General features: G+C 39.7%; 1 protein-coding gene across 2 annotated transcripts in view; it reads left to right on the top strand.

The window, feature by feature from the left end:
• The window catches only part of SDK1 (sidekick cell adhesion molecule 1), a 417916-nt gene that overhangs the window by 307902 nt on the left and 89349 nt on the right, over positions 1–20665 (top strand). For both annotated transcript variants that reach the window (XM_075058380.1, XM_075058379.1), the window contains 5 exons: positions 1949–2064; positions 5127–5319; positions 8586–8684; positions 13594–13785; positions 15611–15732. In XM_075058380.1, the coding sequence (XP_074914481.1) occupies positions 1949–2064; positions 5127–5319; positions 8586–8684; positions 13594–13785; positions 15611–15732 (722 nt within the window). The remainder of the gene's footprint in view (positions 1–1948; positions 2065–5126; positions 5320–8585; positions 8685–13593; positions 13786–15610; positions 15733–20665) is intronic.

Below are 20665 nucleotides of genomic sequence, written 5' to 3'. Positions count from 1 at the left end.
AAAAGCAAATTGAAATATATCTTGTGGCTCTGGAACAGTTTCATCAAAGAACATGAATAAGAAAAAATACGTTTAGTAGTAGCCAAAGCTGTTTGTTATGACTGTAGAGAGTTTTTAATATTTTTGACTGTATATCAGGATGATTTGGTGAATCTCTTAACTAAAAAAAAACTTTATGATGTCTACAGGTCATTAAGATAGTATTATAACCTTCCGAAAGCATGTAGGGAATTACGATACATGTCAGGAAGTAGGGCCCAGATTCTAATGAAAATTTAGAGCAGTATCAGATAAATTCTGGTTTTAGAACTCAATAATTATGCATAGTTCATAAATTGTGACATCAGGTTTTAAATTAGGGCAAGAAAATTCTGAATAATATGCAGTTTCTGAGGTTAAAAAAAATGCACAGAGCTAAATTGTCAAGCCACAGTGTAGTCGTCAGGGAGTTTTAGTGACACAGGGCATGAAAGTGGATGTTCTTGTCATTTCAAACTTGACATCTTTGAGGATTTCTCCATTTTTTTGTGTTGATATTTCTAGGTTGTGGATGTCTTTGATAAGTGTACACTGTCCTAGCTCTGTTGGCTGCACTCTTACTGTAGCTTGTACACCAGTTAAGAATAACACCCCTTTATGTCTCTTTCAAACAAACATAGCTTTTGGTGGAAAAAGGGGAATTTTTACATTTTTGAGCTCAGTGTCTTGGATTTCTTCTCCATACAAAGACTCATCTTCCAAAAGTACTTTGAAGCTTTAAAAGTTTGTGACCTTTTTTTTGAAAAGTATGGAGCAAACCACCATTTCTCAGTGGGAATTGTGGATACTTTTTAGAAGCAGAGGTCTTTGGGCTTTGGTAGAAATGTTCTCCTGGAAGCAGAAGGAACTAAAGCTTTCCACTTGTGGATAGTTCCTCTTTCATAGAATATAAATGCACATGGCTGTCAATAGGAATAATTGTGAAGCTTTATTAAACTTATTTTATAGGATTCAAAGGGCATTAGTCCATTTTTTATACTCAAATAGCAGTTTTCTTCTTAAACTTACTATAAGCTTGGTAATTTCAGAAAAGAAGACCTATTAGTATTCTTTCCTCTGAGAGCTATAGAAATGACATCCTAAAGCAATAAGTTGAAGAAATTGCCTGGAAGGTATTTAAAGAGACATTATATTAAATGACAAAGTGTTTAGGTGTTATTTTTTGTTGTTTGAAGGCAGTATGCTTTTATGTTCTATGCTTTCTTTTGTATTGAGAAAACATCTGTCTAATTAAATACTTGGCATAAAATGTTTATGCAACTTTTAGTAGGTTAGAGGGTGTATTGACTCAGAATGTATATAATCAATTCAATATACATGAATGCATATCATATCAAGATAAAATGAGAACATCTCCAGTTCCTAAGAAAAATCCTTATTGCATGTGATATGACTGGTCCTAATTCTTTAAGCAGCAGTAAATAATAAACAGATGCTGTTGCCAGAGTATAATTCACAATTAGAACTTTAATTGTGTGGACTCCATGTTTGCTTGGCTGATCTGGGGAATTCTGCAGTTTCAAAAGACTCGAGAAATTTCTTTCTGAAACTGTTCATTCTCTGTGCAGTCACGGATAATTGAAAGAGATGTGTTCACCTATCATTACCTAGCTTCTGTCTCAAGTCTTTATGAGAAACTCATCTGTGGAGTAATAAGCTTCAGAAATCATTTCATCCCCTCCCCTTGAAAGAATCTCCAATACAGAATGAGAAATTAACCCAATTACCCTTCTTTCCAAATCATTGCTGGTTACTGTTTCACAAGAAGTACATCTTTCTCTCAAGGTTGTTATTACTTTGTGACTCACGAGTGGCAGTCAGTGGGTTCTGTGTTCATCTTTCTCTTTCGTCCCCTCATCCATCCTCCGCTCTGTTTTATTCTGTTTCCCTCTCTGCTGACTGGGAGCAGTGCCTACAGCTCCGCCGCAGAACGTGCAAGTCGAAGCCGTGAACTCCACAACCATCCAGTTCCTCTGGAACCCTCCACCCCAACAGTTCATCAATGGCATTAACCAAGGGTACAAGGTAAATAGAAACAAGATTTCTGTGACTTAAATTAATGTTTGCCTTAACAGTCCTGGTATATAGCAGACGTTGAAGCTAATAAGCTCTGAATCTCCAAAGTGACTGTATATTTTCAGGGGTATCTTACATGGGTAACATGGAGAGAAGTGAGCAGTTGTTGCTCTTAACATTTGCAACTTATGGAAGTTCTGAAAAGGGATTGTGTCAGAGGCTAGAAGTCCTAATACCTTTGTCATTTACCTGGAGAGTTTCCAAAGCCACAAAACCAGTTCAACGTCAAACAGTTTGGAAAGTCAGCACAGGAGATATGTCATTGTGCCACTGAAAATCAACCTTGAGATTTCTATTTACTCTAATGCAAAATTCCCATTCATTTCATTAGAAGCCAAGACACCGCACTAAACATTTGTCTTAACTTTCCCACTGTGATGATTTGGGAGATAGAAGAATGTAAAATTCATTAATCATGCTTGATGGCACAGAGTTAGCATGATAAGTCCCTGTTGATGGGGCAACTGGCAATATCTATTACAGTACGCAGAGCAGAGAGTGCTTAACAGAGCACTTGTTGGTACTTTGACCAGTGGAGTGTATGCTAAGAAGGTAGCTGGAGTGGTTTATTTCTGTCTCTCAGGAAGGACTGCTTAATAGAAACTCCTTCAATGGTTCAGCAGCAGGGGCATAATAAATGAACAGTTTAAAAACATTCATGGGAAGAACAAAGAGAAATCTTGTAGGAATCACAGCACAGGAAAAGGGAAGATGGATGTGTTTTATGAGCAGGGAGGAGGAAGGTTGATTTAGGTGTTGGGTGAAGGAATGTTGAATGGGCTGAGAAGGATGTGTAGTTCAGAAGACAAGCTGAGAATTGAGGGGTTGTAGGTGGATTTAAGAAGTTTCAGAAGACTTGGTCCTTCTCTAAGAAGGTTTCAAAGTGATGGAGAAACTGTGAGATCTGCATGGGAGTTTTGGTATTTTTGCCCAGATTTATATATTTCTCATAAAGAACAGTGGTGGTTTCAGAATCCCACTGCTGAACTACTATATACATGTAGATGTGTATGTCTGTTTTTCCCAGAGATAGAATCAGCTCTCAAGACTAGGTGACTGACAGGGCTGCAGGAGTATATCCTGAAACCTTGGGAAGTAGTACTTGGCTTCTCTTCAGACTTTGGAGAATAAAAGCACTTTTGGGGCTCAGTGGACTGCAATGCACTGTAATTTTCTGGTGCAAGTCCAAGCAAGGTGAGCTCAGTCAGATTTGCAAAAGTCATATTTCAGATTTTTATTCTTTGTTTTATTCAGAGTTTCAGTCTGAAGATGCTTAGTCTCGCCTCATAGCTACCTCTAATTTATGTTTCAGTTTCTTTAGCAATGGTATAAAATAACTAAAATCATAATTCGTGTCTGTCAGCGGTCAGTGAAAACTTTTGAAATGATCCAAATTTCTCTTTCTTTGGATTTCTTTGATTGCAGTAGATTGCAACAGCTTTACTGTTCCTGTTTCTCATAGGTATTGCGAATTGCAATATTGAAGACTGTGTGAGAGTATTTCTGTCAGTTACTTCCACAGCATAGTTTTTTGTATGATTTATATATTACTAGCAGTCAAAGCTAGGCCTTTGTTTTTCTTAAGAATTAAACCCATTTTTCCTTTAACTGGCAGAATTGTTCACCTGTATTTTCTGCACGTTTCCTGAAGAACATGCAGTAAAATGTACTAAAAAAAGAGAATTTCAGTCCTCCGAAGTTATAAATGCCAATTGTAATCCACAAAGGTGATTTAGAAAAGAAAATAAAACTTACTATCCCATCACTCATTTTCAATTTTTATCTTTTCTTTGAAATTTATTTGCATTTCAAGAAGTTGTAAAGTGCACCTTTTCAAATATGAAATATTCCTAACAAATTTACTCCTTATAGTCCTCTAACTGTGCTTTCTGATTATCAGAAACTATAGACATTGGCTAAATGTGTCAAATATGGCTCATTAATTTCAGGCATCTATTCATGTTTATGAGCCTGAAATCAATATAAGTAGCTCGATTTACACAGATACTGACTAAGGCCTAGAATTTTAGCATGCTTATATAAGCCACACGATAAGGATTTTTGGACAAAATAAAAATTTCATAAGCACTTTAAAGCTTTAGACCGCTCAGCCGTTAAGGCGATTTCAAAAATTGTTTTAAAGTTTCAAAGTATTTGCCAAAAATGAATTTTTTAAGTCCTCATTTAGGTACCTACACATAAGGTACTCCACTCTAAAAACTATTGATCACCCAGAAGATCCACTGAGATGAATGAAACCTGGAAGAACTAAGCACATCTGACAAGCATGCTATTTTAAATCCTTGAAAATGTCTTCAGGAGTCTAACTTTTGGGACCCAGGTGTTGAAAATTGTAGTAATCATCTTTACAATCATTTTCTATTCTTTCTGTAGTTCCAGAACCGCTTGAATCATTCACAGCGTGGATATCCCCAAACCGCTGAACGGTGCGATACCGGTAGCGTGTTAGACTAGGCTGGTCAATGGGGGCTCGGGGGGCTGCGGGAGGGGAAGACGACATGTCGTCACCCCCCACCCCCCTTTATCCCACTGCCCTCCCCAGGCAGCCAGTGGGATCGTTAAAGGAACCCCCAAATAAGATAAAACATTTATCTCAGAGTAGCACCGAAAGTACTTTTCTTCCATCGGCTTCCTTTCAGCAGCAGAGACCGTCCAGGCTGGTTGGAGCAGCCCCAAGAGAGACAAAAGACTTGTGTCATACAAATAATAATTCGCAATAATCTTGGCATTGTTCAGTAGCAGACAGTGAGAACTGCAATACCTCCACGGTATCAGTATGTCCCCCGTCACCCGTGAGTATTATACACATCCCTCCAGTTATCACAGTAACAGCATTACATCCATCTGTTCAGCGTCAGAGCTGACAGTAGTTGAACAGCATTGCTTGGTTTTTTTACAATCAGATTAAGATGGTTTTGGCAGCCAAGCATACTTTGACGCCAAATAGACACAACTTGTAATGAGAGCTCATCTGTGTTTAAATTTTCTAGCTTCTAGCCTGGCCGGTGGATGCTCCGGAGGCTGTGGCTATGGTCACCATTGCTCCAGATTTTCACGGTGTTCATAGCGGCTGCATCACCAACCTGAAGAAATACACTACTTACTATACGTCGGTTCTGTGTTTCACCACGCCTGGCGATGGACCACGAAGCCCACCCCAGCTCCTGCGCACCCTTGAAGACAGTGAGTAGTCAGCACTGGTAGAGAATGTCAGTGCTCGGATTTTGTTTGGTTGGATATAAAAGACAGAATTTTCAAATCTGGGGGCTTAAAATTTGACCTCAGGTTCACAGTCGGTTTGCAATCTCTTGTCAAGTTACTTTGCATCAGACGATGACCCCAGCCAGTTGTCCGTGTGTGTTCTTTTAGCCTGTGGCAAATGAATAATATTTGATATTTTTTTCATTATGGACTAAACGTGGATGAATTTTTTTACATTGGTCAGAAGCTGAAACCTTCATAGTCTGGTTCAGCTAACATACAACACGTTGTTTATGTCTGTGAACCCTTATGCTCTTAATTCATGTTCAGGCATCCAAATAAATGTGAATTGATCTTCTGAGGAACTGAGCACTGGAATTTCCTGTGGAGGTCAATGATTAATTTACAATTTTTTCATTCTGTTACTCAATATATTGAAAATGTCTGTATCTCTATTATATTGCAAGTGTTTCTATAAAAGCACCAGGATCATAACAATGCAGTAACTTTTATTCTGCAAAACTGGAGTCAGGATGAAGTATAATGAGCTGGATAGTTTAGCATATAAATTATTTCCTGCATCAGAAAATGCTTTGGCCTCTGTGGCCCCTTGGAAGTGTTTGCTCAAGACATATTTGGGACTAAGAAGTCTCACGTGTGTCTGATGCAGATAACAACTAAATTGCAGTGCCTCTCACAGCTAACTGTGTCCCCACAGCGATCGTGGCTCTGGCCGGTGCTTCAGTATCTTCCTGTCACAGACCATCATAAACACTGCTGCACGTTTACAAATCCAAATCAAAATTAAAAAATGTCTAATACATCCATTAAGGTATTGTTTTTAGAAATACTAATTTGCCTTAATAGGGATCTTTTAGGTTAGTCAATGTTCCCATCAAGAAAAATCTGATTGTCATTAACCTTCACAGAAGTGAGGCTCAAAGTGCTAATCCAATTTTTCATGAGATACTCTTGAAGGAACATGAAGAAAATTAAACACTTTCTCATGGATTTTTCTTTTGTGGTTAGTCTCCTCCATATGCTAGACCTGTGCCTCAAGAGCAGATTGTAAACTTAAACCTTTGCTCTTTAGAAGATCTCAGAGATGGCAATTTAACTACCAGGAATCTATGTGAACCATTAATATGAACTCATACTTGTTTATCTGGGGTTAAATCAAAAGGCGTGGAGGAAAAAGAAACATGCATTAGGTTCCTGTGTGTAGTATTAACTTTTATGCCTGTTTTTGTAAGGAAATGAAGCTTTTGACAACCATGGTTTGTAAATGTAATTGACTGTCTGTCTTAGGTCCATCTGTCTTTCTCCCTCCAACGACATTTGAACCTTGTGGCTAATTTCACTGAGTACAGAAGAGTAGGAAACCAAAGATAAGAGACTCCTAAGATTTCATGAAAATTTATCAACTGGGAAGAGGAAAGAGACTATTAATATTTCTGGCTGCAGAAATGAGCCTTAAAGACTTTGCACAAAGTGGGAGAAGGTGCACAGTCAAGACATTGAGAGTGTCTCAGGGAAATGTTGAGATCACGTGCCATTTTAAGCACAAGAAAATTCCATCATGGAACATAAAACGAGAGAAAGCCACCCTTGTATTTTGTAAAACATTTAAAACATTTCTTGGTATATGCAGCTGTATGCTGCAAGGAGCCTCAGAAGTAGTGAGGAGCAGGATTTTTTTTTTTTTCTTTTTTTTTTTATCCTTCAGAATTGCTTTCCTCAGTTTTCATGGTGACTGAGAAATTAAGTGCAGGATGGTGTAATGCATCTTTGCAGAGAACTTGTTGAATCTAAGTTGCTTCAGGATTTATGTGGTGGGAAAAAAGATTCGAAAGGACTGTCATTCATGTTCTCAGGTGATAATTTTCTGTCTGTATAGCAAAGTTAGGCAATCTTTTAGAAAAAAAATAGTGCAAACAGATCTGTTTGCTGATGAACTGTAGGTCAAATAAAATCTGACATCCAGTCAGAAGCATTGTGTCCTGGCTTGGAGTAACCTGCACCTGTTTTTCATTATGACATTAAAATTGGACTGCAACTGCAGGAGCTAATTGGAGTAAAGCTTTGTGAGTATGCGGTTTGCATGTCTGCAGATACATGGTCCTGAATAGTGCATAATTGCTGTGCTCTTGTTGGGTATTCCTGAGGTCGCTACCAGATCAGCAGTTCTTTCTGTAACGCTTTCACTACTAGATACCGCAGAATGGATTTGGAAACTTTCCTCACTAGGATTGCAGAATTGCAAATGTGGTTGTAGCCGACCTACTGGCAGGCTTTGGGGGTTTTTTATCATAGCTGGAGGGGAATGAGAAACTGGACTAAAGTGAAGAGGAAACAAAATATGAAATTGCAGACGAGAAATTGCCAACTGATGTCAGTGGAGCTGGAGGATACTCGGGCAGGGATCCAATGACAGAAGCACAGTGAATATAAAGTGAACAAAAACTCCTTTTTCCAGTACATCGATTGAAGACAGAACAGCAGTTGGATCAAAAATCAGTCAGGATGTCTTCCTTGAAGATCAAAATTGAGGGAGGATGGCATATTCTTGACAGTCATTCCATTTTATGCTCTTTCATTGCACACTAGGGAGCTGAAATTTTTAAGAGCTCTTGAGCTACATCATAAAAATCCTTTAAAAGTTTCACACACTTGTATTCATTTTACAGAAGACAGTTGCCATTATGTTGGACGTTTTTAGAGTTGTTTGGAGAGAACCTCCCCAAGCAGTGGCTCGGTGACTCTGTCCATGGTTTGACCTTGCATAGGCCAAACGTTCTTTCCAGGTGAGGGGGATGCCGGTGGTGTTGCTACACACCTAAGGCCAGATAAGCTCCACAGAGCAGCACAAGGTAAATGCCGCATGCTGTCATTGAGGGAAAACAGCAAACGCAATCTCTTCCAGGATTGCCAGCTTGATTGTTCTAATTAGATTAGATCAAGAAAAGAGGCAGAGAACAAGTTGCGTGCAAGTCTCCTGCTGCCACTCTCTTTAGTTCTCTGCACAGTTAGGATGATGACTGGATAAAATAATTTATGTGATGATAGCCAGAGTGCTTCTTAACACCTTGTGTTCTCCCCTCTCCCCTGCAGCTCTCACTGACGTTTCCAGCAGGCTTCCCTTGGCCCCGGCTCAGTGTTTTATTTCTTCAGCCCTAACCTTGCCGCATGAATCAGATCAAAAGTAAGTGGGGTTCTCCTGTTAACAGATTTCCTTTTCTGATTGCCAGAGCCAGGAGCAGTTGGACACCTGAGTTTCACTGAGATTCTGGACACGTCTCTCAAGGTCAGCTGGCAAGAACCTGTAGAGAAAAATGGCATCATTACAGGCAAGTATCAGCTGCTATCTCCTTTATTTTTTTTTAAGTGTGTGTGGTGGTATGTATCATTGCAGTGAAAAAATGTTTGCGTAATAGAGCATTTAGGGAGAACTGGCTACTGCAAGCGCTGGTTTCCTGGTCCCTCTTTTGGGTAATTGAAATGTCAGCTAAGGCACATAAGAGAAAGTATGGGTCCAATTACTGGCAGCTCATGATTGTGGTCACTGAAAAGGCAGTCTGTATTAGAAATCAGCTCCCCATGGAGTTGCTGGTGTTGTTAAATCTTCTGTGACCTCCACCTGTGTTACTAAATTTCTGAAACTTTGTGAGACAGCGTTTGGCCTTTGCCCCAAAGGTGGGGGGTTCCTACATGGAGTTTACAGCTGCAAAATCTGGATTGGCGTGGCTAAGATTCGCAATCAAGACCAAGCCTGAAATCAGTGGTACCCTTTATCTGTGATCAAGTGATCTGGCTGTGGTCTGCGTGACAGAATTTGCATGTCGTTACTTAATTTTGTATAAACCATCACAAGGGTTCAGAACTCTCTTGTTTCTCTTTGATGGGCTTGCCATTTGACAAGCTATTTATCTATTTACTGTATGCCAGTGTAGATACAACATCAGCAACTTCATTATTTTTCATAAGGGAAGCTATAAATAGTTGAGAAAAACTCTAGTTCTTATCAACAGAGGCAATATTGTTTTCAGATGGGAAACTATTACAGCTGCACAGGATGGACATTCCATTTAACAAAGGCTTTCAAGGTTTTGAAGTGCAAGAAAACTCCCAGATTTTAAATTACCGGAGCTAAAAATCATAGCTGGGAAGGGAGCATATAATTTCACATGGATCAAAATATTTTGGTTTGGGAGCATTGACACTGAAATGTTTAATTTAATTAGTAAAAAAGAAATACCTTTTAGGAGTCCAAAAAAAAAAAAAAAAAAAATCAGACTTTCTGGCTCCTGAACATGGAAGTGTTCTATCAGTCTAGTTTTCTGAAGCATTTTAACTTTGACAGGTCTAACTGTTTTGATAGCAGTTGCACTTGTCAATGTTTTCTCTGTGTATCTGTAACATGCACCATTTGTACATGTGTTTTCTGTGCTCTTTATAGTATATTTGGAGTCCTTACGCAGATCATCTTATGCCTTTACACCATAGTAACCTTCCTGAAATATGCATTGATTTAAGTGGTTCGAGAACAGAAACTAATGACTTCTGAAAGCAAAGCAGTATTGATTCAGTGAAGATGGCCAAAGCCTTCAAGCCCGAGTGCTTAAATTTAGGTACCTAAATCCAAGTCTAGCTATCTAAGATGATGTAATACTCATCCTTGTTGCGCACAAGTTAGCAGCGCTGTGCTCTGGTGTTGCAGAATTGCTTTGCCAGAAACAAGCTGCTGCCTCCCAGAATGGGTTGAAACCTGGTGGAGCACAATCATGGACTGTGTTATGTTTGGGGTAAATTGTTTCAGAAAGAATTAACTCAAGAAGCTCTATTGTTCGTGAAGAAACACCAGTGTAAATATGCCCAGCAAAGTTTATAAGGAAAAAAAATGTCCTTAATGATGCAAATTGCATTCGGGATGGAAGAAAAGAACAGCAAAATTGTTCATGCCCCGAGTGCCTCAAAGGTTTATAGAGGGCTGCTTGGAGATCTGAGTGCTTAGGGAGGCAATTATTCATCATTTTTGCTCATGGTTATCTTTACTAGACCTTCTTGTTCCATGCACCAGAGCTCGGAGGAGGAAAGCGCGGAGGGAGGTGCCCAGCAGCCAGCCTGCTCTGGGAAATTGCCCATTACTCTTGCTGTAAATTTCAGTATCTTCCTCGTTCTCTCAGTAAACATTGATTTATGAGGACCTGGATGTAGACGGACAGTTTGTGATTGGGTATACTGCTCTCTTGTAGAGAATTTACTCCAGATCAACCGAAAATTATTTCTGAAACTCCTCTGGTCATTAGTTTCTGTTAGGCAGCATTTTGTGGAGGGGGTGTAGTGCCAAAGTGGACGGGAAGGCTCTGTGGCACCTTTCCTATTCTCACTTACACCGAAGCCAGAGGAAACACTCAGCCCAGGCCGGCTGGACTCCCCAGTGCACATTTCTGGCAGTGATCGTGTCTGTAAAACAGAAAGCGTGTTTTTACCAACCACATGTCCTAAAGTTCTGCCCATCTGTCAGTCATTGTGGCTTAAGTGCTACTTGAGGGTACGGTGGATGTTGTTCTTTTCCTTCAGCATTTTTTCATCTATTTCTGTTATGCATGATTACATTTGCCTTTGTGTCTGCTCGGTATGTATGTATGTATTTTCTGTTTGTGTTTTTTTTATATGACTAGAATTTAAGTATACTTTTGGGAGTGAAATATCCAACAGTAACTGCTGCCTCTCTGCCTTTTCTTCAATTTGCATGTGAACTCATGATATTTTTCCTGGTGAACATTTTTTCAGTGAATAAATACATAGAGACTATGTGCCTAATGGGTGGAAAAGCTGAGTCTCATCACTATAGTCACAAGGGAGAAAACATAACATGTTCAAAGAATAATCACCAACATTTGATGTATATCCAAAGCTTCTCTCGATGGGAGAGAAGGTATATCAGTCACTTAAGATTGCCTAGTGCACGGTGGATGAAACTTTCTATTGTTTGTAAGCAACAAATGGATAGGGAGAGCATTAAAAGTCCCCTGCTTATCTTCTGGTTATTTATTGCTTTGAGCAACCCGTTTTGTTTTATTCTGAGACGATTCTTGATTCCTCTGCCAGCCCATGTGCAGGATTCCAAGCAGACATAGCAGGGTCGTCCGCAGCTCCCGGGCAGACAGATGAGCCGTAGCGTGGCCCTTGCCCAGCCTCTGCTCCATCCACGGCTGCGTACAGACGTTCTGCTGGCTCCTAGTTTTGTGTCCTCTCTTAGGAAGCAGAGAGAAGGACAACTGCACCTTCCCTGGACTCGTTCTCACTCTTCCACATTGCCCTGTCCAGAGCGAATGTAGCATCCATGGCTTTGGGAAGAAAGCGCTGGTTGTGATGGTCGTTCTGTTTGCAACTCCTTCATGCCTCTTCACTGAGCATCTGATAGAGTGGACAGCCATCCCCCATCTTTCTGTTCGTCCACTATTAATAAAGGCAATAGAGTCCTTAAGTTTTGTCAAATCTTCATACAGATTGTAATATTGCCTGTGCTACATAAACTGATCGCTGGTAAATAATTCTTGAGCCTTTTCAGAGAGCGTAAAACCACCACAGTGTCTCTGAGATACTGGTAATTTACTGACTTACTTAATTCCCATGCAGACATTTACTTAAAACTGGCTTCGGATGAGCATTCTGGAGTTTTTCCCTTACCCCTAGGTAGTGCATACTCCAACAAGTGGTTTTGGTGTAGCTGAAATGGTTGAAGTATCACTGCTCTTTATCACTGCCCCCTCACCTGAAACATAATTAGCGACTATGTGAGTACTCTGAGCCCATTTTCATGCAAAAATAGGTTAACAGGAATCTGTCAGTGACGGCAGCTAACACCGGAGGAAGGATAACATCTCACACCTCTCAAACTCTCACAGAAATATTTGTCTTGCCGTGCTTTTGGCTCATAAGATGATGTATCCCTGTTGATCAATACCATAAAGTATTTTGCTGTGTCAATTTGTATGTGTTAATCAGCTTATCATGTTTAAAAAAAAACAAAAACAACTCAAAACCAGCAGGGGGAAACCTCAAGCCCCCCAGCTGGTCTAAATTCCTCATCTTAGATGATGGGAACAGGAGCCCAGTAGGGAGTTTCTCTAGCCAGCTTGCCTCGTGCATGGTTCGCTCCGTGGGGTTCCTTTCTGCTAGTCCTTTTCACTCACTTCCATTTCACAGGCATTCAGGAGCTATGTATATTTTCCCCCACCCACCCCCCCCCCGAGTCAAATCACAAAGAAAGCTGCAATCAAGCAAACTTTTCAGAGACACTCTCCGGAGACTGGCACAGTGAGGTTCAAATGGGTTCGAACGAGAATAAAGTGGGACTGGGCAGGGGGAGGACAAGCAGGTTTGGAGGTAAAATTGAGCAAATCAGACAGTAGAAAGTTTCAAAAATTCTTGGAAGGCAAATGGTTATAAAAGTGATAAAAAGGAAAGCCTGGTTATGATAGAAGAATAATATGGAGGTCAGGGTGAGTGCAGTTTTGGACAATACATTGGCTACATTATGGTTTTGAAAGGAAGGATAATGATTCACCCTGCTAAAGGATTTGTGCAAGGAACAAGCAGTGGGGAGTAGAGGTTTTTCAGTTCCTGGAAGATTCCCACAATGTTCCTGCCTGATTGTTATTGTCAGATTTGTAAGTATTTCTGGATATACAGCAGTGAAGGTTACTTCAGCCTGGAAAGGGAGTAGCCCTGCTAAGCACATATAGATTTTTAATTAGATATTCCAGCTGGTGAGATGATGTTATATTTTCCGGTGTTTCTTCCTATTTGCTTCGCCAAGTTCACAGAATGTAAGTCCACCCTTCTGTGAGATTATCCCCAGGTTTCCTAGCCATTTCATAGCAAGCACTGTATCGTCATAGAAAAAAGACAGAGTCTGTTGAGACTCCATGTCCTCCCCCGTCTGTAACCTGGTGGGCAGACGATACCCCATGGAGTACCTACATCAGCTGCTTATTGGAAATAACAATATTAGAAAAATACTTGGGTATTTTAGCCAGTGTTTACTTCAACTTTTTTTTTTTTTCTGCTTATAAATGGTGACCACAGTGGAGCAGAGTAATAAACAAGTCATACCACCATTGACCACCAGCAAATCTTGCAGATGCAGGAATTCACCAGTCTCTGGGTGGTTGTATAACCATGCTATAGAAGAAAAAGTAGCTCCCACCACTGCTATGGCCCCCTGACTTCCATGTAATTATTTTCCAGGGTATCAGATCTCCTGGGAGGTGTATGGCAGGAATGAATCTCGTCTTGCCCGCACGCTGCCCAACACGACGCTGGAGTACAAGATCACGGGGCTGTCGTCTCTCACCACCTACACAATCGAGGTGGCAGCTGTGACCGCAAAAGGGAGCGGATGGGTCACGTCCTCCACCATCTCTTCTGGTGTGCCCCCAGGTTGGTGAAACTGCACGAAACAAATCAAAATGGGCTGATTCTTCATGTTGCTATGTTCCGAAGATCACAAATTACTTCGGTTCGGTAATAATAAAAATGGTTTTATTTCTAAAACATTGGAATTCTTTACAACATAATTTAAAATCAAATTTGAGGACAGATTAAAAAGTTAACGTGACCACAATTGCAGTTTGAAATTACCAGAAAGTTGAGGCTGTTTAATACAAATACAAGAAAAGTTGTAGGGATGGCAGAAGGAACCAACAAGGTAATAAAGTGGATACAACACAGAATCTCTTGACATTTACAAAGTAACATAAGAATGAAACCTGAATCAATTCAAGAAGTGTTGCTTTAGGGGAAGAATAAAGTTTGGATGATGTTAAAAGGGAAAGGTTTTTCCATTTTTAAGTAGTATAGCTTATGTCACCTATGAAAGGACACTTGTATAATGAAACTGAAATCTTATTTATAGGGTTTGAGAGTCGTGGCCTGAGAAAGATTTGGGAGGAGTTAGCGCTGTATTGCATTGTCTGAGTTACCATGTAACTGAGTACCTGTAAATTTAGCCTTTTTGCATTTTGTTTTTAAAATTCTCTACTTTCCCTCACCCAGTATAGAAAGCAAACTTAAAAAGGCAATTCATACCTCAAACGAGCAGTTTCAGTTAATTTATAGGCTATAGAAGTAGAATTTTCCAAAGTGGAGTAGTTACTGTACATCACTGATGGTAATCCAGTTTTTCCCTTTTCCGGTATTTTTGAACTTTTCTGTATGTCTTGAATTATGTTTGTCTTTTTCTTCCCTAATCATAGGTAATTGTGACAAGTTGTAGACTGGATCGATGCCATGCTCCCTGTTGTTAGCCAGATAACAGCATTATCCTACTTGGTCAGGGTTAGTTTATCGATCATAGTTCCCACAAACGTGAAGTAAGAATCAAGAAATATTGTGTATTCATGCATACTTGAAATATGCTAAAAAGCTGCCCATTTTTTGCCTGTTGCATTTGCACATAGTACAACATTGTGAATGATTACTGATTCTAACAGTAATTTCCATTCCTTATGAATGCAGGTGCTATTGGGAATTTATTCTAAACAATCTATATTTAATCTCTTTCCTGGGCTTGCTTTTGTTGATAATTCAGATAATATTAAAAATGTAAATGCTGCTGTAAGCTTGACTGATGTGAGGCAAAGATCTGATTGGGGCTGCAGATTTTTCCTTGTAGAAGGTCACCCTCTTTATGTGGAACAGAAATTTAAAAAAAAAAAATCATCTACTTTATTCAGGCATCAGAAATGTCCTCTAAACCCCATCTATTATAGGCCAATATAAGAGTCACAAAATCTTCCCCATATGCTACCCCAAAATTAGAGTCTTTTTCTGTTGTTAGTATATTAAAGTTGTACGCACCCTGAGAAGTTAGTAAAAATTATTGTCACTTAATTCTGCAAAAACAGTACAGTGGAATTAGGTGACTTGGCAAGTGACTGGCAGATCTGGAGCTGGGAAGTACCTTTCCTCCGAGCAACCACGCTTTGTCGGTTGTGCAACTTGTCTAAAATAGTAGCTGTAATTCTGTAGATGGGCTCTTTCTTTTCTCGTTTGATCTTAAAAATGTGGTGCGTGCTCAGAGCAGAAAAACAGTAACGCTGTGTGTAGTACTCTGCCACAAAGAAAAAAAAAATACCAAATCTATTTGCTCTATTATAATTGTTACCAAGGCATTTTATATACTGAAACACCGAATGTCAACCTGTGTTACTGGGCCCTAGACGGAGAGCATTTCCACCTCTCATTTACATTTCTGTTTCTTCAGAGCTTCCAGGTGCTCCATCCAACCTGGTGATTTCCAACATCAGCCCTCGCTCTGCCACGCTTCAGTTCCGGCCAGGGTATGACGGCAAAACCTCCATCTCCAAGTGGATAGTCGAAGGCCAGGTATGTTCCTGACAAAAAAACCCTTAAGAAAGTTTCTGAGGAGTTAAAAACTGTAGTCCAACTTTGGATCAAAGCTTTTCAGTAAATGGCCTGGTGGTAGCTGTTCAGGGGGTCCTGGAAAGGTTGGAATGCAGGGGAGCTCGAGAGGCTTAGCTGAGAAATGTCTGTGGTAGCCAGTGAGAAAAGGGTCATATGAATGCTGTAACTTCTGTTCAAAAGAACAAAAGAAAAATATGATATATAATATATATGTAAGAATGCTTATCCTTTAAATAATTCACATGTTTTTTGTAAAGCAACTTTGCTTATGTTCAAAAGAGCACCAGATGCATCATAAGCAACACATACAGCAGAGCTTAAGTCCATCCATTTATTTAAAAAAAGATTTGAAACCTTTAGGTTCTGTTTAGGTGTATTTTCAAACCAGATGGAAACCTGGAATTATTATCTCGTGGAGTTAGAATTATAGAAAGAATTGCACTGAACAGTAAAGATACCATTATTCGAGAGACTGAGTGTATTTTTCTATCTTGTAATGGAATATACCGAGGTTTTCTATCCAGGCCTCTAGATATGAATAGGATGAATTCTCTTCTTCATCAGCTTTAAACAATATCCCTCTTTCTGCTGTCATTATGCCTTGGAGGAGTTATATATTCCTCATTTGTTCTCCTGACAGATGAGCTTTGCTTCTTCCTTTCCACCCACAGATCTTTATAAATAATATAATCTGTTTTTAAGACCAAATGTTGGACTTCTTAAATCACCGTCACCACTGAGACATGTTGATACAATCACTTCACTTGGTAATGAGATTGTTGTGAACATGTCGGTACATTTTGTACCGTTTACATACACATTATTGCATATTATGCAATTAAACACTGAAATCCTGTAATATGGTGGCTTGGCACATTCTGAGGAGCATTTTTATGTTGGAGCACTGCATTGATATTGCTAGGAATTTGTTAATTCTGTGAGTTGCAGAACGCCACTGAAGTGAAATAAATTTGAATGTTTTAAAACTGCAATAATAATTACCATGAAGTTTACCTGCATCCCTGAAGAGCTCTGGGTACAAATAGTGGTTGAAAGGTTCTTGGTGTGCAGGGAGAGAAGGGAGAATCTTGTTCACAAACCCTCATCAACATCTCATGTGTTGCTAGAAAAGTCAAGGGGTTAGTGGTTCTGATAGATCCTGGATCCAGGAATATTTGTTCCATTTGGGGAAGGAGGACAGTCAAATTCTTCTTGGAGTTGGGGCAGTTCTTTTCACCACAGCTACCCTGCAAGTTTCTTCTGCACCGTACCTCACTGTTTAGCTTTGGAATGTTGTTCCGAGTGGATATAATTTTAAAAAAAAAAAAAAAAAAAAAAAAAAAGATTCTTGCTCACATGATTAACAAAAAGAAAAAAAAGAAGATTCTTGCTCACATGATTAACAAAAATCTTTTCAGGTATGCAGAGAAGTTGGTGACTCCTTAAGGGTATAGCAAATCCTGTTTCCAGGATGACAGCTGCATATAATCCTTTGTTCACAGCCCCTTTCTGCCAGCAGTCCCCTCAAACTCTTTCTCTCTTAAAGTGCAATTTCACAGCACCTTTAGCCAATCTAAACCAGAGCTCTCATTGTCCTGGTCCCGTTCCCTCTCCTCATCCCCATCACTCTTACCAAGACTTTCTCGCTCCTGCCTTCTGCATGCACTGATTCTGGCGTGATCATCCCCGGTGCTGCTACGAGACTTGATCCAGCCAAGAACAAATGAGTTTTTGTAGAGATCAACTCTTTGCGCAGGCTGTGTGTGTGATCAGAAGAGCACCATTGCAAGGGGTGGGGATGAGAACATGGTAGCGGGAGCAGTGATCAAAGACACACAAGCTTTCACAAAACGGCTTCCAGTGACACCCCCGTGTTCATTTTTGCCTTTCATGTAGTCTGTTCTAAGCAGTGGTATGTCTGCGCTGGGATGCAGACTACTGTTGCAACATTTGTATTTTAGCACAGGCTACCATAATTGTTCCTTAGGATTATGTTAGATTGAAGGGCAGTGGTTATACCCAACCTACAACAGTATTTTCTAAACAGAAATATAGGGAGGATTCTTTTCCTTCTGGATCTTTCATTCGCTGGGCCTTGTGCAGCTTTTAATCGCACTGTTAAGCGTTTCATGCCTTAGCATTAAATTAAAAGCCACTTAAGGTGTGGGTTTGCACACTGATTTTAAAATAGGTGGTATTGCTGAGTGATAGGATCACATTTAACTATAAAACACGTATCTGTATGTTCTAGTGTACTTTGCAATTGATCAGTTGAATTGGAGAATAAAGATGCTGTCCAAGTTGGTACAGGGACTGTATCGCCATCCATTCGCAAATTTTTTGACCATTAGCCTTTCTGAAAATTTGCAATAAGGTGCAGAGTAGCTGAAAACAGCTAATAGCTTGGGAAAAAAATATGTTGCAGTGTACTAAGACCTTGTATAGCATGATCCCTCCTGGAAGGAGAACTGGGTCGATCTCCCCCAGAGGTCCGTTCCCTCTGCTGGTACTTCTGCTGGTGGTGGGTTCGTGACAAAACATGACCAACAAATACTTGGTACTGTCGTGCACTTCATCTGTGTCCCCTTCTGTACAGCTGGGTGATAGCTTTGCATTGGACATCCCTTATATATTGTGTCTTCTCTTCCATCTCTACTGGGAATATACCCTTTAGTCTGAATGCCTGAGTCCTTACAGACAAACTTCAGCTATTTTATATTCACACATGCAAACAACCTGCCACCAACATGTTTTTCTTCTTTGTTCCTTTATGTGGCAGAAAGCTTCCTGAATAAGGGCAGGTCTAGAAAATGTTCCAAGTATTCCGTTTTGGACAAGTGCCATTTTTGAAGTCTGATACTTCATGAACAATTTGGATGAAAGACACAGCTGGGAATTCCAGTTGACGTGAAATTTTGTACATCTGGCCTTGGCTTCTGCTTTTTGTTCTGGAGTGTAAATTCACGGGAGCCACTGTGGAACTAATTCTCAATTATGTCAATGAACGTGAGAGGAGAATCAGGTCTAAGATTTTAGTGCTGGTAGATACTGAAATATCAAGCATTAAAAATCCCATTTCTGTGTTTCTAGTGAAGCTACATTCTGTACTTCTGAAGGGATTTCTTAAAAATCACTAGGCTGTTTCTTCTCCATCTAGACTCAGAGGACTGGAGGAAACTGAATTTCCAAACAGACTACAAAAAAGTACCAATGCTATTTAAAAAAATATTTAATGTTGTTTTTCCATTGCATACAACATAACCTAAAGAGAAGAGAGTCTAATGTAATATAAAGGTTCTGCTGACACTTGTTCAGAGGGACCAGCAGTAAATGTCTTGTGGTATTGACATTCACAGGTAACATGTTCATCCCCAAAGAATTTCAGTAAATCCTTCCAATCATCCTGTACTCTGAGATGCATTTAGAATATATATTGTAGACATTTTTTCTGGCAATTCATAACCAAGAATGACTTTGAATCCCTGCTGTTGTTCACGTGGTTTCATGTTTGCACCCTCTATCTGCTGCAATCCAGTTTCAGCTTGTTTTTCTCATGCTGAATTTTTCCTGGGAGTTTGTCAGGAGAAGTACATGAATGATATCATCAAGACTGTGCCTTGGTGGGTGCTCGGTCCACAGCATCAAGCTTTCCAGTGGCTGACTAGAAAAGCTGGGCTAACTTCTGCCAAGTTTGGTGTGTTTTTCTGGTGATTAATGTTACTGTGCAGCCAGCAGAAGACCTGTGGAACGGCTGAAGGCCACTTATGAAGAGGTATTGCAAGCCATGGAGCCATGAGTATATGGGCTAATATAGTGAGTTTTTGCTTAAAGCCTTTCTGCTGTTTTTAGAGAGATTTTGTGTGAATAGCATGGTGAGCAGTAGCAGAGTTTCAAAGTAGTAAAATCTTTAAAGCATTACCACTGTATTCGCTTGTAAAGCTGTGAGTTGGGAAAGATGTTGTAACTTTAACCGTGACTTTATCTGGTTTTGTGGGTTAAGTCAGTGACCCAGATAGGATTCATCCATTGTATGAGGTGATTCTCTTGGTGTCGTTTTTACTTCAGAGCTGGTAAATAAGTGTCTGAAACTCTTGACAATTTTATGCTGTTGCCAATCTTTAAATCAAAAATGGCTGAATCAATTTAAGGATTTTGTAAGAAAAAAAATTGCACCCAGGCTGACATCCTGTGAACCAAATTTCTCCCAAAGCGATTTCAAATGTGTGAGTTATGGACCTCTATAATGAAAACTCTGACATATCTTGAACTATAGTAGAACACAGCGTACCTCTATAATGTACAGAAACATTGTGTTTTCCCTTCCTGCAGTTAGTATTTCGTAACTGTTCAAAATTTTGGAAGCATTACTGTCTTATACAAAATATCGCAGCAAATGATTTTTTCATTCCAAATTTTAATTATTTTTTGTTTCTTTTATGTCAGAATTCTGCAACTTTGCTTATATAGTGCATTCCACCAGAAAATGTTAAATCACTTTATAAAATATGTAACATTTTCCTTTTTAGAAATGGAGAAACTAATGCATAGAGAAGTAAAGGGTTCTGACATCACTTCCAATATTGTTTTATACTGTCTCATTTCTGTAATAATAAATGAATATGCCCTTTTATTGAATGTAATGCCTTGGGAACAGCTGAGAGATGGGAATGAATATGTGCTAACTTGCGATGGCTGATCGTTACTAAGAGTTATACAAAAGGTCTCCTTGGACGTAGGTGTGTTTACTGTGGCAGTCCTGGGGCCTCCTGGGGATTGTGGCCCAATTGTACAGAGAACTGTTAAGATGCAGAGTGCATTTCTTAAGGAGTTTTTATGCCGACGGTAACAGAAAAGCAGTTGGTGTTCTCATCTGCCTCCTGAAACAATGCACACA

Source organism: Buteo buteo, chromosome 27, assembly GCF_964188355.1.
Source record: "Buteo buteo chromosome 27, bButBut1.hap1.1, whole genome shotgun sequence".
Taxonomy (NCBI): domain Eukaryota; kingdom Metazoa; phylum Chordata; class Aves; order Accipitriformes; family Accipitridae; genus Buteo; species Buteo buteo.
This window is presented reverse-complemented; position numbering and strand designations above follow the sequence as displayed.